This window comes from Doryrhamphus excisus, chromosome 1, assembly GCF_030265055.1.
Source record: "Doryrhamphus excisus isolate RoL2022-K1 chromosome 1, RoL_Dexc_1.0, whole genome shotgun sequence".
Classification (NCBI taxonomy): Eukaryota; Metazoa; Chordata; class Actinopteri; order Syngnathiformes; family Syngnathidae; genus Doryrhamphus; species Doryrhamphus excisus.
The window spans coordinates 34689320-34708978 of NC_080466.1; the positions used below are offsets into that span (position 1 = coordinate 34689320).

At 40.3% G+C, this 19659-nt stretch overlaps 1 protein-coding gene across 1 annotated transcript in view; it reads right to left on the bottom strand.

Moving 5' to 3' along the window:
- Window positions 1–2466: 2466 nt before the first annotated feature.
- Window positions 2467–19659, bottom strand: part of lig1 (ligase I, DNA, ATP-dependent) — a 57980-nt gene continuing 40787 nt past the window's right edge. Inside the window, exons 20-27 of the mRNA XM_058086570.1 lie at window positions 18696–18767; window positions 13098–13242; window positions 12690–12772; window positions 8805–8957; window positions 6536–6589; window positions 4068–4211; window positions 3872–3964; window positions 2467–2642 (exon numbers count right to left, since the gene is read on the bottom strand). Of these exons, the coding sequence (XP_057942553.1) occupies window positions 2568–2642; window positions 3872–3964; window positions 4068–4211; window positions 6536–6589; window positions 8805–8957; window positions 12690–12772; window positions 13098–13242; window positions 18696–18767 (819 nt within the window). The 3' untranslated portion in view covers window positions 2467–2567. The remainder of the gene's footprint in view (window positions 2643–3871; window positions 3965–4067; window positions 4212–6535; window positions 6590–8804; window positions 8958–12689; window positions 12773–13097; window positions 13243–18695; window positions 18768–19659) is intronic.

The following is a 19659-nucleotide window of genomic DNA, read 5'->3' on the forward strand; positions in this document are numbered from 1 at the left end:
TAATCTGATGCATGTTCAAATGAAATTAAATCATTACCATTTTTCAAAATATCTCGCCAAGATGAACAATTAAAGACTGAAATAGTGAGGGCTTCAAAGGAGACGTAAAAGCTCTAGTAAAATAAAGAAAAACAATACTTTGAATTGTGCGACGCTGTCTTTCACTAAAAATATTAGGGCTGTCAAATGATTAAAAATGTTAATCAGATTAATCTATTTTTAAATTAATCGTAATTAATCACCATGTGCAAATATGCATGTAATGTTCCTGTTTTGACCTGATTTAACAGAAACTAAATGACAGGACATGATTATATATTTCTATGTATTCACAGCTCCAAATGAAATTTGTTTATCACTCGTCTCTTTAAAAGCCCAACATGTTATTATGAGCAATGAGAGGTTGCATAAATGTTTTTGCTCTTTTATGTTGATCGGAGTGGCCTTGAATGTGCCACACGTTCTTGAAATGACAACGAGGAAGTGTCGTTCCCAGGAAGAACAGACACCAACAGTATGATGGTGTTGGAATTGTAATGTTGATGTGTTCAGGTTAGAATGACGTATGAAAAGAGCGTCATACAACAGACAGTAGTGCTTGCTCTAGTAAGAAGGAATTATTACACTAAAAAAAATGTTAGATAATTGAATACATTGGTGACTGCCGTTATCACATTATGTTCTAACATTAATGCATAATTGCTATGATTTCTACATTGTCCAATGGTGTGAATGGCTGTTAGTATACAGTCATGAAAACATTTTTTAGACCACTTTGTTTCTTCAGTTTCTTGATCATATTGGTCTGCGATGGACTGGCAACCAGTCCAGGTAACACCGCCTCTCACTTTCATTATCAAATTGCTGACACTCGCAAGTGCCTTTGGCCCCATGGTGGATTATTTAGCAGTCGCACTCAATAAAAAAATGCCATGACTCAGCAACACTAACAGGGCAAACTGACTTGTTTGTTACATGCAATATTATATAAAAACAATTTTGGGTCAAAATTCTCAACAAAAATTAAGTCCTACAAAAATTGGAGCAAAAATTTACTAGATTTTTGTGACTTTGTAAAAAATGCACAATACTTGTATTTTACATGCAATTTAAATCATTAAATAAACTGCAAAACCGCATCATTAAGAGGCATATACCAAGATGCAACTTTCATTCATTCATTGTCTACCGCTTATCGAGGGTCGCGGGGGTGCTGGAGCCTATCCCAGTCGTCTTCAGGCGAGAGGTCGTTAGCCAATCACAGGGCACATATAGACAAACAACCATTCACACTCACATTCATACTTATGGACAATTTGGAGTCGCCAATTAACCTAGCATGCTTTTGGAACGCATGCATGGGGAGAACATGCAAACTCCACACAGAGATGGCCGAGGGTGGAATTGAACTCGGGTCTCCTGTGAGGAGACTTATGTGAGGCCTGCACGATAACCACTCATCCACCATGCAGCCCAAGATGTAATTTATGTAAGAGAAAATTTTGGTATTTTAGTGACAACATGACCGGCACGGCAAATGGCTCACGGTGGGGTCACCTGGGGGCGGCATAAAGACCAGTGACAGGACCAGGGCTCAACAACCCAGCTTGCAATCAAGGACAACAGAAGCCGCCGCTCTTCCGAGATGGCCCAGGAAGTCTCTGCAAAGACATAAACGCAGCTTCAAGTCATAAACTCAGCCAACAGGTGCACAATGTGGAGAAATACACATGCTTTCCTCACACACAATACGGACCTCATTATGTATTTGCATTTTCAATATTGCATGCTCTGCTGCCTGTTTGATTTCCATTTGGACCTTTCATACTGGAGCAATACGATGACGACGAGGCGGCGGCGGCGGAGGATGATATTTGAAATTCAGATTTTTGAGCAACACTTGTATGTTTAAAAACAAAAATATGTGATAATATTCAAGGTGCACGGGCAGATGTGTAAAAGATGAAGATGCAATGAGACACTTACTTGGCAGAAGGGAGAACGGACCAATCAGAATTGAGGAATTTCAGAGACAGTGGTGTCCTTCTCTGGCCCACATGCCCAAACACACACACACACACACACACACACAGTAGCTTGCTGCCAACATCAAGCTGGCGAGCTGTAAAATAATTAGCATGAGGAAACAATGAGCACCTCCACAGTATGGAGCATCAAATAGACAATATTTTTACATGTGAACATTCAGTAGTGTGTTCTCACCACGTCTTCTCCTTGCAGTTTTTGGAAAACATTCACATCCGAACAGGAAGGAAGCGGTGTGCTTCGTTGCTCATCACACACTGCACATCTGGAGTCCTATGGACAAGTCTCTAGACACGGGGTTAACCATGAATACATCCAAAAGGTGACCCCCCCACAGGTTGTGCACCTGTACCTAATGAAGTGACCACCAACCAGCACCATGGGAGTCCTGCCTCATGAACCACGCAGATTGTCAAGATGTTTTAAAATGTGGCAGGAGCCTTTATTTTTATTCAAGTCAACAAAAATAAAGATATTTACATTCAGGATGATTGCAATGATTTCTTTTAATGGTGGATGGGTCAGTAGAAGTCCTCGGGGTCCGCTTTGTCCCCCTGGTTCTGGATCTGCTGTTGCTTCTTGTACAGATCCGCTATCTGCAGCGAAACCCCGACAGGAGGAAGTAGAAAAAGAAGAGGAGAAGAAATAGGATATTAATTTGACCTTTCAACTTGGCTACCTTTAGCTCCTTGAATTACATTCACGCCAAAATCAATAGGCTGATTGAGCTGACAATGAACGATATACTCAGAATTTGAAAAATGTGTGAGAAAACTGCTGAAAGTGAGAATGCGTAGATGTCTGAAAAGTTAAAAAGAAATGGTTTGATTGAAAGATCATCAATTCACATTTTGACGTCGTCTTGAATGCATTTGCCCTTTGACCTCAGCTAAATAAAATCAACTTTATTTGTATAGCACTTTTCCTGCAATGACATGCAACACAAAGTGCTTTACAGAATTAAAACAATTACCACAATTAAAAGGAAAAAGCAAAGAAACAAAAGAAAACCCCTCCTTCCCACCCTCCATACTAGACCCACACAATCACACACAGTAGGGAGACATGGCATGGCACTGAGGATCAAGGAAACGCCACCTTTGGGGCCGTCCACACTGGGAGGAGCCGCAGGCCGTGCCATCGGGGGACCAGCACCCGGGCCCCCCCGGCTCCGACAGACGGGCGAACCCCCACATTAAAGGGAGGAACCCCCAGCCGGCCGGGTCGAAGGGACCCAAGGATGGCACCCCCCTCAGCAGACCCGACACAGCCCCTAGTGTGGAGGACCCCCCTGAGGAAACACTGGAGTTAAAAGCTGAAGACTAAGAGCATAAAATAGGACTAAAAAGATAAAAACAAAACACTGAAGTTAAAAGCTGAAGACTAAGAGCATAAAATAGGACTAAAAAGATAAAAACATAAGAAAAGTTTAAAAATATTAGTTAAAAGCCTGATTAAAAAAGTGTGTCTTTAATCTTTTTTTTAAAAATGAGACCATCTCACGTCATACCACTGAAACTAGTGTGACCTGTAGCAGCTCCACCCGGTGACCCGGAGGAGACACGCAAGCACTTTTCATTTATTGTGTGATCTATGCATTAGAATGTAGCTGCTTTGGCGCCGGCTACCCCGGTTTATTAGGCAGAAGTAACACTAAAGCTGGATGTTATACAGCCCTGTTGCAGGGCCAGCCGTAAAGCGGCGGGGAATGTCCTTGTAGTTGCATTCACCCTTGAAATGTAAAAAACTTAACAGGTCCCATCTTGGGATGTGACCGCTACGCAGCAACTAAACAACTTTAATCACGCTGGATGAGGACACTCACCTGTGCTCCGGTCGTGGCATCCTCAGGTTTCTTATCGTCTCTGATGTGAAGGAAACGGGGAAACCTGAGAGAGATGCCCTTCTCTGGATCCACCTGAAGAACAAACGAGTGGAAAAGACACGGCGATGGACTCAAAAACCTTCATGATCCAGTATGATGGATGTTTCAGCCACACAAAGTTAAACTCTAAACTGACCATTCCCATGGCGGCCTTGTAGACGGGAGACAGCGACAGGTCAGCGCACTTCACCTCCCACACCTGTACGGCATCCAGCCACACGTCGGGCTCAGCTGATTGGTCAAAGCGATAATAGGCACGCGGTTTGGGCAGGATGTGTTCCTAGTTGGAACAGAGAAATGTGAATTTTGTACGCCCCAGTTTACACCAACATTTTGTCTTGTTTTTTTATACACTGCCTCAGTTTTGGTATATGCATGTAACAAACGTGCTATGTGCTATATATATATCACTATATTGACAGTTACTAGGGTACCCATTATGTCATTGTATGTACTTCGGTACGAGGTGCATTATTAAAAAAAAAAAAAAAAAACAACTTAAACTGTATTATGGAAAGCAGGAAGTGAACAAATGTAACAGTTAGTGATTGTAAAAGTACCAGATGGAGGGGTAGGATTTAATAAGGTTTGCTTCTTCCTACTCCTTTTGGACATGTGGAACTGTGAACTGATTATGGGATGCACTCAATTGTAATCTGATGCATGTTCAAATGAAATTAAACCATTACCATTACCATTACTAAACTAATCAGTTTACCCTGCAGTGTATCATCATGTGTTCAAACAAAGCATCCTACGGGTTGCTGAGTCACTGTGCATTTTTATTGAGTGTGACTGATTAAAAAAAAAAACAAAAAAAAAAACCCGGCATGGGTGTGTGTTGAAAGTTGAAAGTGTTGAAAGTGTTAGCAATTTGATAAATGGGAGTCTTGCCAGGATGTAGTCCACCCTCGGCCATCTTTGTTCGGAGTTTGCATGTTCTCCCCGTGCATGCGTGGGTTTTCTCCGGGTACTCCGGTTTCCTCCCACGTTCCAAAAACATGCTAGGTTAATTGGCGACTCTAAATTGTCCATAGGTATGGTAATTTTTCATTTACGTAATGATAATATATGGTATAACAATGCAGTATTGACATTAGAGTTGGACTGTCAAGAGTTTTAAACAAATAGATTAAATAAACTCCAAATTGTCCATAGGTATGAATGTGAGTGTGAATGGTTGTTTGTCTATATGTGCCCTGTGATTGGCTGGCCACCAGTCCAGGGCGTACCCCGCCTCTCGCCAAAAGACAGCTGGGATAGACTCCAGCACCCCCTGCGACCCTTGTGAGGATAAGCGGTAGAAAATGAATGAATAAATATCTAGCTTTAATAGCTCTTTAGTAGCGTCCGGCCAGACGCAGTTTAGACGTTATTACCGTGTCGCGGCCATTTTGGGTTTAGATGGCCCTCAGCCTAGTCTCACAGGCAGGTTCGTTGAAGGTAGTTATTGAGCTCCTGCACACACTCGCGACCAATTATTGTATATTGTATATTGTATACATATTGTAGTTCTTGAAATGAATGAAGTTTCAATATGGATATGTCCATCCATATCTGTCCTCACAGATTGCTGTATTTTGTTATTGTGGTGCCATATCCTGGGACCCGTAACAGATACAGTATGTCATGTTACATATTATATGTTACATGTTATGTCTATATATGCCCTGTGATTGGCTTGCGACCAGTCCAGGGCGTACCCCGCCTCTCGCCCAAAGACAGCTGGGATAGGCTCCAGCACCCCCTGCGACCCTTGTGAGGATAAGTGGTAGAAAATGAATGAATGAATAAATATCAGAATCACAATATACAATATGAAACTGAAGTATAATTTAATCCTGACAAAGAAAAAGTCATTAAACAATAACATTGCTATCAATGTTCCACAGTAAAGTTACAGTGCCGGGCGGCAATACGTACACACTAGCCACACGTTTCCACATTACACACACTGTCGGACTGGCGCTGATGTGAGAACGCAGCCAATCATCTGGCAGCCTGGATCCCATCAGCCTCCTTAATCCACCATCCATCATGCTCACAAGGGGCGCTTGATTACGAAGCACAACAGCGGGAATGAATTGAGCCGGGTAGGTGAGGGAAAAAAAAAAAAACGCTGGCTTTTCAATCAGTGTGATTGTGCTGTACTTTGCACCGTAAATAACTTGAAGACACTTTGAAGTGTCACCGTGTGCAGTAAGGCCCATTTATTTCACTCGCTGTTGTTACTTAAACTCTTTAAACACAAATGTAGGTGTTTTTTTTTTGGGTTGTTTCTTTAAGCTACGCTAGGTTGCTTTCCGTTGATTCAGAGTGGATTTCAAATGTACCGTGTGCGGAGCTTTGTTAAAAGCCGTTGGACTTTAATAAGCATTGACTCACTAAACTCGATTTTACTCAACTATTTTAACCAACGGGAAGACTAAAACAAGGTGATGTTTACCACATCATGAATGAACCCAATCAGAGCTCGCCCATCAGTGGGCGGTGGGGGCCCGGTGGAAATACAATCAACAACATTCAGCCCCAAAATGAAACGGCCTGTGTTGATCCAAGCTGTGGCTCTGTTGGAAAGAAATAGTGAAAACAGCACTGCTCTACCTTTAAAAACTTGTAGTGTTGCTCCAAATCTTCATCCTTGAAGCCGGTGCCGATCTGGAGGAGAGACAATGAGATCAGACAGCTGTTGTAAGATGAGTGTGTGTAAAAACTCCCTCTCAGCAGCTGGTCTGAAATATTGATACCAACGTCAACAAATGGTCTTTTTAGTCCGCTATCACCAGCTTGCCTGTTCCATTCACGCAGGTATCAGTGTGCATTGCATGTGTGTGTGTGTGTATGTGTATGTGTATGTGTTCTTGTGTGAGTTTTGCTGGCAGCGCTGCACTCACAAATCGCTTTTTCATGGATAAAGACATAAAAGTTACAGCGGGAAAAAGTAGGGATTAAAGATTTTTGGAGGATGGAGACAGGAGAGAACTTACACTGCATGGTGGAGTCGCACCGGGACTTGTTTACACACATTGCCAATGTTACAGCTAACATACACCAGGTTTAGAGGGGAAAGTGACGGCTCAAAAGACTCACGCACAAACCTTAAGTAACACACCCGTCCAAACACGCGCACAGAGACGCCCTGCAGCTGGTGCACAATTGCCACAAACAGAGAAATATAACTATAATACACCAGTGGCCCAAAGGGGTGCATGCACAAAAGATGGGGTTTATTAGCTTGACTTAATGTGATTGCAGCATCAAAAAGGGATGGGTATGATTTATTATTATTGTTTTTTCCCCACTTTTCTGACCTATAAATGTAGTTAGAATGTTATTTTATCGTGTTAAAAGACGCCAAAGTTTCAGATAATGAGATTTTTGCATTTGAAAGTGAGACCTGACGGACATTTTGGATGGCTCTGAATGCTAGGTTTCAGAAAACTTTTTCTAACTCTCCATCCAGCCGGTGATTTCCTTATATGGGCGTTCCCGGGTAATAAAATTAAAATAGACCACTTTGGAAATCCAAGGAAATACAGCTGGAATAGGTGCAGATTCTGAAAGCTCTAGAAAGCTTTTTTCTAACTCTCCATCCAGCCGGTGACTTCCTTATAAAGGCGTGCCCGGGTAATAAAATTAAAATAGACCACTTTGGAAATCCAAGGAAATACAGCTGGAATAGGTGCAGATTCTGGAAGCTCTAGAAAGCTTTCTGTGTGAGTTATTTCTATAGGAGTCCACATCTCAATACAAAGGCGGGCGAAGTGAGCAAATCAGTATTTGCTGTCCCCCACTTTTGGTACCTTTCTTAACCCTTAGATGCATAAGTGGGTCAAAAATGACCCAGTCAGGTTGTTTTCTTGAAATATCTTCGTAATTAAAATTTTTTATCTTTTCATATTCCAGGTATTCCTCAAAAAACATGTTTTTGCTATCATGTCATTCACATTTTTACCTTAACTTTTATACATTTTAAGAAATTTTTGTTTTTGTGTTACTACCCCAACCTTCCATAAGTGGGTCAAAAATGACCCAGTCAGGTTGTTTTCTTGAAATATCTTTGTAATGAAAAATTGTTATCATTTCATATTCCAGGTATTCCTCAAAAAAACATTTTTGATATCATGCCATTCACATTTTTAACTTACCTTTTATACATTTTAAGAAATTTTTGTTTTTGTGTTACTACCCCAACCTTCCATAAGTGGGTCAAAAATGACCCGGTCAGGTTGTTTTCTTGAAATATCTTTGTAATGAAAAATTGTTATCATTTCATATTCCAGATATTCCTCAAAAACATATTTTTGATATGCCATTCACATTTTTAACTTACCTTTTATACATTTTAAGAAATTTTTGTTTTACTACCCCAACCTTCCATAAGTGGGTCAAAAATGACATGGTCAGGTTGTTTTCTTGAACTATCTTTGTAATGAAAAAATGTTATCATTTCATATTCCAGGTATTCCTCAAAAAACATATTTTTGATATCATGCCATTGACATTTTTAACTTACCGTTATGCAACACACAATAGATCCTCACATTTTCTATTGTTGTACGGGGTCATTTTCTTTTTCAAAGATGTAAAAAAGTGAAAAATGAAGATGTTTCTAAGATGAAATCATTCTTGCGTGGTCCTAAATATAATACTAAATATCATACAAGTGATTATTCCTAACCAAAATGGCAAAATTGGCATAAAAACGCATTGATTGTAATATGGGTCATTTTTGACCCACTTATGGAAGAGTGTAGGGTCCAGTCACTCGTGCATCTAAAAGTTAAGTCACTAATTCGAGTGCATTTCCATCTATAGTTCACATTACAATGGGCGCAAACTGAAACAAACGTGCAAGTTATGACGTACGCACCTTGCAGACGGTCTGAAACTCCTCATTGTCTTCATCATAGCAGGCCAGCAGGAAGCCTCCGTATGTCCCTGTTCTCTTGCCTTTTCCCAGGTAGGCACCAATCACACACAAGTCCACTGTGTCGCCCACACCTTCCAGGTAGTCCTTCTTCAGCTGTTACAGCAGAATGTTGGTGTTAATTTGGACTTCTTGTTCTTAACCCTTCAGGTTAAAATTACGTTATACTTACTCAAAATGGCTCCGCTCATAAAAGACGGAAGAAAAATATATTTTTTTCCTACAACTCCAGGCATTACCATTTTTTTTTACTTTTTCATATGTTTAGTTTTATTCTGTGTTTGTAAGTAGAACCCCTGTTTTTTTTAAACAGGAAAAAAAACATTATCCAAAAATGAGGGTCAAGGTTTCTACAGATGTGACATTTCTAAATGCCATAGTGTTTACTAACATAATGTTTATCATTACAGATGGAGTAATTAATCAGTGAATCTATGATTAATCCATTATCCAATTAATCAAAAACAATTTTTTTAATTAAAAAATATAAATATCGTATTACCTGAGTCAAGGGCGTGTGAGGCTACCACACACGGCAAATCTTTGCCTGTTTACTTATTTAGTGAATCATTTATTTTTAAAAGTAATATGGAATGACTTATAGAGGACCTATAAATGTAATTAGAATGTAGTATCCTCGTGTTAAACCAAACCAAAGTTTCAGATAATGAGGTCTGCCCATTTGGAAGTGAGCCCGTAAAAAAGTTTGAGATGGCTCAAAACGCTGGCTTTCAAAGGGTGTTGTCAAACTGGAGGTTTGTGATGTCACAAATGGGTTTCCTTATATGGGCGTGTGCTGGAGGCCAGATACGCTCTCTGTCCTTCTCCAAGCTCCGCTTCTGGGTTCACGTTGTTAGCAATGACTCCCAGGAAGTGTTTCTTCAGGTGTAAGGGAAAGCTACATTTGTTTGCAATTCCTAACAAAGCATCAGTCAAGTGGTTGGAGTCCAGATTCCCTACCAGCAAAAGAAAAAAGATTTTAATCGTCGCTTCCTGTTTACAGGGAAGGACTCTAGGACTTCTAGCCCGATTCTTATCAAATCTTGGAATCTGCTTGAAGAGATATCCCGAGCTGTAACAACAACTAGTGAGAGACTACACTCGCTATAACAATGAATATTAACCACCAAAGACAGTTATTAAGCCAAGCTAACAGGCTATTTGATGGAAGGAGTTGACATAAGGTGTTGCTTAGCAACCACAACAATGCCAAAGTCAAAAGAGAAAGGAAGAGGATCTCCTTGCGGGATCTACTAGCTAGCACTTGCAGCTCGGGTTGAAGCACTCGGTTATAAATATGGAGCCAGCTTTGAAAAACTATATGTGTCTTAATGACAAAAGCCTTGGATACAATCAGTCATGACCATCCTAATCCCAAAATTAGGAACTTGAGACACTTATATACGAAAACAACGTTAAAAACCCACAGCATTTCAGTATGTGGAATAAAATTGAGTAAGGAAAGTGGATGAGCGAATTCAAGAAACAAAACAAGCAGTTGATGTTTGAAAAATACGAGTATTGAATGTGTCATGTTATGTTTTTTTTTGTTATTATATATCTCCATTTTTATGGTTCTAATTCTGATCATAATTTATTATAGGTGTGAAAATGTACCATTACATCACTATATGGGTACATTACCTTACACTTCTTTATGTATTGAAAAAATTTCAAAATCACATCTTGAATATAGGAAGTGAATAAATGTAATAAACATATTGTAATAATTAGGATTTCATAAGCTTTGCTTCTTGAACTGAATTGAATTATGTATTATTCCATTCTAACTCCATGTATGTTCAAATAAAATTCAACCATTACCAAAAATGTCTCAAAAGGGACTTTCGTTCATGTGCGGTGCTGCGTCAGGCTACGGATGACGCGTGATTCCCTCTGCAACCACTCGTCACTTCCCCAGTTCAGCTGTCCAATGAGCGCGCACAGCTCGATCGGACCGTGACGAGTGAGCGTGGATGATACGTATCAGTATCGGCAGCATAAAACCCTAATCGGAGCATCCCTAGTTTACAGATTAATGAGCACAATTATTAAAAAAATAAATAAATCCTGGCCAAGTTTTGTACTATGAGCCTTAAAACTGTCCGATAAATCAAAACAGTGAAATAATCATAGTATACACTTTTGGTCAACCAAGGTACCTTGAGGGCTCTGCAGTCTGAAAAATGCTAGAAAAAACTCATTTAATCAAACATTCCGAAGACAAAAAGTGCATGAAAGTGTTCAAAGAGTGAATTACGATGAGCTGACACCCTGAAGGGAAGCTTGGATAAAAGCCAGGGTTCTATTACGGTCATCAGAGAGGTTTTCAAGTACTGTTTGGAATTCTGCTGGACTGGAGGAAATTGTGCAATTTGCGAGCAGTTACCGAGGAGAGATTGTCTTGTATTTAAGCTATTTGTATGCAATGTCAGCACCCTGCCCAACTATACTCGGTCTATGGGTCATCTGAGAGATTGAAGGCTTGATTTGGAGACCCGAACCTCAATTAATCGTCAATATAAATACTATAGTACTCATCATACAGGGGAAGTTTAGTCTGCATTTGAGACTTTTTAAAGGAGTGATTTTCAACCTTTTTTGAGCCACGGCACATTTTTTTTTTTACATTGGAGAAATCTTGTGGCACGCCACTAACCAAAAATGTTACAAAATGTCACCACGACCTCACACGTGCATCAATAAGTCTATGGGAGGAACAAGGTAGGTGTTGCCACACGGACCAATATTACATTGCTCTGCCAGTCTTTACACCACAGACACTCCACAGTAGCCACGTTTTTACATCACCACTTTTTCTCTTTCCCAATGACCTTTCGGGAAACAATGGTATCCATAGAAATAAATATTTCAATCTCTTGTCTACATGCGCCGTGAAAATCTAACAGAATAGTCAATAGGGCATGCGCAGTAAAACGTAAACATCAACATCACGTGATACCGACTTCCCCAAGTTATTCTTTCACTTGTTGGAATAATTCCGTATTGCCAGTTTTTCATCTGTCCAGTCTTGAAATTTAGTTTGAATCAAAAACAAACTTTGCTCAGTCCAATGCCGATTGTTGGCCTCCATTTTTAAAAGTGAAGAACGTCTGGATCTGCGTGTTACGTCATATCTGAGCATGCGCTGAAAGAACACACCCGGGATAAATTTAAACAGGAAAAGATCAAATTCAATCTTGCTAAATATTTTATAATTAAACTCAGGACATGTTTTATATAGATATATATTTTCTTTTTTAATAAAACTGGACTTGTGAATAAAGTATAGAAGTGTTTAGATTCTGTTCCACAGATGGTGCTAATGCATACGAAAGCTGCTTTCCAACCGCCAATAAACAACAAAAGAAGAAAAACACCATGAAGAAGAACACACCCTGACAAATTTCCGTTTGAGCGGGTGCAAGATACCTGAATCGGATTGGGGAAAGGAATATTCCATCCCTGTTCAATTCTTTCCGTTTGAGCAAATAAACCAAATGCAATTGGAATATTCGGGTCCATATATTCATGGCTATTGACATAATATTTGCAAATGATTTAATCAATGTTAACTATAAAAAGTGATATTGCATAATTCCTCACGGCACACCTGACGGTTTCTCAAGGTACACTAGTGTGCCGCGGCACGGTGGTTGAAAATCACTGTTTTAAAGGATGGGTTGAATCTTTTAATACGGCACCCTTTTTATTCCAGCTCTGCATGAAGCTCACCTGCTTTAATTTTGATGGATAGAACAGCTCCAATAAAGTGAGTCGGGTTCTAGACCGTTAACAGTCGGGGTGGTTTGAGGACGCCGCACTCACCTTCAGCCAGTTATGAGAGCGCTTGGCGATTTCATAGGTGGCGTCCTTCTCCAGCGTCTTCACCATCAGGCCTTCACAAGAGTCTACACACGTACAGTTTGTCGTCATTGAGAGGCACTCATGCGTGTGTTTTGTCTTATAGGCAGAAATAACGTCGAGGTGATATTAGAAGCGTATGCTTTGTATTTATGCTGCACAATGACACACAAACACGGGTGTAGGCTGGAGAAAGACACAGCAGGAAGTGATGCAAGTCCACAACAACTGCACACACACATACACACACACGTGCGTGCAGCAGGCATACAGCCACAGATGAAACACAACTGAACGAGTTCAAGGCTCAAAGAGATGTCAGGAAAGTAAGAAAGTCACACACCAATTGCACACACACACACACACACACACCTCGGACAGACTGCTCCAAGAACTCAGCAATGGCATCTGTGTTGTCGGAGTCGATGGATCGGGCAAACAAAAACTCTCCCTCCACCTCGGTGAAGCTCTCTCTCAGCAGAGTACGCCGTCGACACAACGGCTGCCGCACCAGCGACTGTGCACGCATAAACACACACAAAAATAAAAAACAAATATACAAAGTTATACAAATGGCATATCTGGCCGCTTCGCTTACTGTATAGCCTTGCACTGCCAAGAATGAAAGAAAATCAAATACACACATACACACACACACACGTATATACTTCGAGACGTGCACAATAGTCACAAAACGCTTTTTGGACACACTTGAACCACCCACATTAAAAAACACGCACATCGCTACATTTCCAGCCGCCCACTTGCAGTTTCAAGCTCGTTAGAAAACTGAAACTATGAGACTCCCAAATACCGTATCGCCTAACAATGATGAAGACAGAAGGCCACCCGTGTACACGTAAAAATAAACAAATAATTGAATCATTAAATGTGTGAGCTATTAGCAATGCAGCCACAGGTGTGCGTTAGCATGCCATAAATACTTATAATTACACACCAGTGAGTGTTTATTTACCCAAAGTACAAAAGACGGGGTATTAATTGCAAGCGAGCGATAATTGCAGAGAGGTTTCTAAAAGTCATTATCTACCATTTTAATTTGGAGAGTATGAGAAAGGGAAACCCAGTATATACCACAACACAGCAAGGCAGCAGAACCAGTGTTGTAATCGAGTTAAGGTGCAAACTGCTCAGCTAACATTACAAATAATGATGATTTGATTGCGGAGACCATTATGACAAGTTCAACAGGAATGGCTTTGACACCCACAGTAGCATTTTAAAGCACACGCAGAGCTAGATAAAGTTGCTGGATGCAGTTACTAATTTGTGGAATTATATAAAAGCCAGGGCCCAAATATTTTATAGGGGGAGCCCAATTCCAATATTAGGAAATTGAATACTTTCATTGTTGCATTGTTAGCATAAGAAAAGTTCATTGTTGTTTCTTTTTTTGCTTCTTGAACTTCTTGCTGTTGCTAATTATAGGTTATCACATGGTTTGTCTGGTAGCAGGCCAGGTATCATGCCCCCAAGTGTCAGTATCAGCCCAAGACCGAAGGTCATACTACAGTCATACTACAGTATTATATAAGCTAAATTATCACATACTACAGTATTAATTGGCCCTGTACCCTAGAAAGTGGCCATGAATGATACGGGAAACGGCCGAAATGATACTGTGTCAAAGCCCAGGGCAGTGATACTGATAAAATATAGAGTTTAACCATGTCCAGTATCAGCCCCCGTAGCTGTCCACTCAGAGCGCGCTGCTCTGGTATCGTGCCCGTGAAACAACCAATCAGAGAACAGCACACGAGTGCTTAGTGCCTAGTGCTTATCCAGTCACCAAAAAACCCAAACTTGATTAATGGAACTTTAATTGTCAGACATTGATAAGATAAGACTGTTGATCAAATATTATTGTTGAAATATTTTTGCAATTATTGTGTTTACACGGTTTAGATATAATACATGTAATAAACTGAACATTTTCTGGAAACAAAATGGTCTTTTGATTAAATAGTACATGATAATAAGCTCATGATTAAATAGTATGTGATAATTAGATCACAAACCATCACATGGTTTGTCTGGTATCAGGCCCAGTATCATGCCCCCAAGTGTCGTCGAGGGCTAATACTGGCACGCTGGCCTGATACCAGACAAACCATGTCATAACCTATAAGTAGCATGCTCAGTAAGGATCGACCGATACATCAGCCGGCCGATATTTGCGTTCTTTACTTGAATCGGTATCGGTCGATACGCGTGTGGGTTCGCCGATATATTTTTCCGCCGCATCATTTACACACAGGCATCTGCCGGGCAGCTATGTGTTGTCGGAGGACCCAGCAACACATTATGTTGTTTAAATGTATGTTTAAGAAAGCTGAATCCTACTGTGTTCAATGTTTACATTTCAATAAATATTTGTTTAAACTTGAGACCTGGAATATTTGTTATCATTGTCCTTTTTTCATATAAATTGAGGGAGCAAAAGCAGTATCAGCCACAAATATCGGCCCTAGCAAAATCAGCCATCGGCTAAGGGTGATGGGAAAAAATCGGTATCGGCATCGGCTGGAAAAAAGCCATATCGGTCGATCCCTAATCCTCAGTCACACAAAGTTTTACTGACATCTTTGACACCACATACACTTGTTTCCTCCTCGCAGCCTCCTCCTTATCCATCAATAACACAATCAGCACGATGCAATCAGGAACATCAGAATTCAACAGGTCATTACAATAACATACCTTGTGACCAGTGTAAAATATTACATATATTTTTCTTTTTTTTTGTCTTAGTTCATTTTAGGGCTGCAACTTTTATTCAAATAATTTTAGCACCTTGATTACAAAAAATATTCAAGGATTTTATTTTTTTTTGGTTCAAGCAATCATAACGCGCTCATGTCACCCACGCAGAGGAAGAAGGAAGTGTTGAAAGAAGTGTTGAATGAGCGGAAAGATGCAAGAGCCGAGGGGAAAATGACAACGGAAGAGAAGGAAAACAACAAAAAAAAGACGGAAGATGTCACAAGTGTGGAAGCATTTCAGTCTTAACATCAGGATGAACACCGTGACGTGCAACCACTGCAAAGTGGCACTTGTGTACCACAACAGCACGTCTTTGATGTTGCAGTGTCTCGTTCAAAAACACCCAGAATGGAGAGAAGGACCGGAGACGAGGTAAACATAAAACATAAAATCAATTAGCTTAACGTTAACGTACCTTACTAACATTACGTTTCTTTCTCTGTACTATAAAATTATTATTCTTCATCTGCAAAAATTGTTAAATTGGAAAATACAGGGGCGGCACGGCGGTCTAGTGGTTAGCTCGCAGACCTCACAGGTAGGAGACTAGGGTTCAATTCCACCCACGGCCATCTCTGTGTGGTTTTCTCCGGGTATTCCGGTTTCCTCCCACATTCCAAAAACATGCTAGGTTAATTGGCAACTCCAAATTGTCCATAGGTATGAATGTGAGTGTGAATGGTTGTTTGTCTATATGTGTCCTGTGATTGGCTGGCCACCAGTCCAGGGTGTACCCCGCCTCACGCCCGAAGACAGCTGGGATAGGCTCCAGCACCCCCGCGACCCTCGTGAGGAAAAGCGGTAAAAAATGAATGAATGAATGGAAAATACAGGGTCAGGCAAAATGATCTGACATTTGTAGGTTAAATAAAAGCAAATAAAGAGTGCTTTTATTTTCACTAAGCAGTAGCTGGAAAGGAATACAGAAAGGATACTGCTCCGGAAATTGAAGTGAACACAATCAATCACAATGTCAATCACACTTTTGTGTAATTAAACTATGCACTTAGGAAGCAACACAGATTGACAATCAATTTCACATGCTGTTGTGCAAATGGAATAGACAACCGGTGGATGTCAAGGCACCCCCAAAAATAACGATAATAATTTTGGTTTCCATTGATAATTTGTGTGATTTTGTTGTCCACACATTTGACTATGTAAAGAACAAAGTATTTAATAAGATTTTTTTCATTCTTTCCAAACAGGGCTTGTCACAATAACGGATGTATCAATTTATCAGACAATTAAAAAAAGCAGGTAATTATGAGCCCTCGATAAATTGACATAAGTGTACGCCCCTCCGACAAGAGGGTTCACTCCTCATATGTCTGTGCACATTGGCTCTGTATTAAATGATCACAAAAGAGTGAGCATCCTTTCGACTCTCGACTTTGTGGAGGCGGGGCTACCCAGAGTGTTAGCATTAGCAAGCAGATGCGAATATGAATGAAGGCACAAATGCGACAGTTAAGCCAAATTTTGATCGGCAGAGTAAATATTAAACAAACAAACCCTTTACAATAGTTTAACAATACACTACATAACTGTGTATGTTTTATTAAAGTGTTTTTGGGTCATTTTTTTCTGGTAACAGAGTCGCTGGTAGTACTTTCCGTTTCCTAGCATGCTTTGCTGTTTTTTTTTGTAAATGGCTGGAAAGCACATGGTTAGAGCTCACATACACACAGTAGTTGGTTAATATTCTGCATTATACGTTTGTAGTGCATTGTTGGTTTTATCTACCGATTGCGTTGTTTTGACACCCCGACCTGGATCGGTGTGTGAGCTGGCTCATATAGTATGCCTCACTCAGGTACACTACATTTGAGCACCATCTGGTGGCTCAAATGTGAGGTGACACAATGACGACGTGAGACAAGGATCTTTTCTTTTAGATAATACGTTGATAATTAATAGCACAATTATCGACCAGCAAAATTTGGTATCATGACAGGCCTATTCAGATCTATTATTTATCTGTTACTTTATTATTGTATGTTATTTTAGTGTTTGTGAGCAGTGTATATGTCTCACTCGCTTGGCTGATGGATAATATCAAGTAGTGAGCCTAATGCACACAGTAGGTAGGTAGTAGTGTCTTAATTGTAACTTGAACCCTGAAAAAATGTATAGAATAATATAGTAGAACAAATAAGACGTTTGGAATGGCTCTGAACGCTCGGTTTCAGGGAGTTTTTTCGAACACCGGCTCACTGTGACTTCACAGCGAGCCTTGTGAGAAGTCACCAGCGCCATCCAGCCAGTGACTTCCTTGCCAGGACAGCCAGTGACTGACCAATCACAGCGAAGTGGGCGTGCCCAGAGTCGGGCCTTGAGTAGAATAAATTAAAACAGACCGTTTTGGAAATTCAAGGAAATACAACTGGAATAGGTACAGATTCTGGAAGATCTCAAAAGCTTAACTGCTCTATAGGAGTCCACAACTCAATACAGCGGGCCGGAAATGAGCATAATAGGTCCCCTTTAAGTGAAATGTCTTTCTCTTGTGTATTAATAATTGTTCTTTAACCAAGTAAAAATATGTTTTATCCAATTACTTGATTAATCGAACGAATACTCAATTACAAAAATATTCAATAGCTGCAGCCCTAGTTCATTGAACGTGCTTAAAATTCATGTATTGGATATTTGTATACTAACAATAGGATTAGTAATATATATATTTTTTGTTCAAATGTGATAGAGTGAAAGTGGCGGTGGCAAAAAAACAACAAAATTACTAAATAATGTAGTGGCAGACAAGTTATTGCTCTCTTAGCTGACGAGCAGCAAAGTAATGGCACAAATTAACAGTCAGTGTTTTAATTAGCTAATTCGTTTCGGTCCACTTGGGAGAAAAAACACAATAGTGCTGATTTGCATTTGGCTGAGTTCAACTGGAGAAAAACTGTTTTGCAGTTGTCTCTTCTATGGAGGGAAATGTGTGCTTTTTTTCCACAATCGTCGGGCAAGCTACTTTTCTCTCTCTTACACACACACACATTGCTCACTTTCCTGGAATTACAATTAGCATGAGCATCATTACCTCCTTACAGCCCCCAGCGGCGTCAGCATTTGCATTCAGGGACAAGAGCACCACCATGGCAGGACGACAGGCTCACAAAACATACACAGACAAACACACATGCGAGTCTAACTTCTCCCCCAGGACCCAGGACGTACCTCGCCGTTGAGATAGAGGAGGTCAAAGGCGTACACGCACACTTGGACTGTAATCTCGGCTGCATCCACGTCCTGCAAGGAAGAAAACACTATGGTTTGTCTCTTGATAAAAAGTAGCAAATAACCATGACAGGGAATGTGGGATAACCAAATTGTGTGCTGTGTATGTCCAGTGCCCCCTTTTTGTTTTTGAGTGTGTTTGTATTGCTGTTGACGTTTTGTTTAGAAAAACATAAAAATAAAGTATAAAAAAAAAATAAAAAAAAGTAGCAAATAGCGCCATCTTATTCACAAACCGCCGCAATCAACCTTGGGGCTTCAGTTCATTAATGTGCATTTTGTGTGAGTGTATGCCTTCCTGTCACCTTATTCCAGTATAATCTCCATTAATTAAACCATGTCTATATCTTCCACTAATCCTCCCACAAGATGACAATTACGTTACAAAAAAAAAAAAAGACTCAAATGTGGCAGAGCGCATGTAGAGGCTGTTCTGTACAAAAAAAAAGCTCCCATTTCAACCCTTAAAAATGTCTCTCTCGCTCTTCCTCATTAAATAATGCAGCACAAATCTGTGCAAGTCAGACAATTTCAGACCCCCGACATGGAAAAGCCAAGTGGAAAGCTACTTGAATACATCGTGAAGTATCATCCGCAGCCTCGATGCCATTGAACACAGTCCTGCATGTTATGTATCATAGATGCCAACATTTGGCGTTAGCAGTCCAGGAGATGCAACCCCAATTAGCGTCAGTCATGATGACAGTAGAAAAGAGCAATTTCCAGGGGTCTTCTGCAGAATCCGGAACAGTCGGCACTATGTAGCATGTATAGTGTTGTTATTGGTCACTCTCGCGTCAAGGAATGACCTTCTCGCCAGGACACGTTTGTGCATAAAACTATCATTACAAATAAACACAAAGCCCTGAGAAACACAACCACAGTAATCTTCATGTTCTCCATT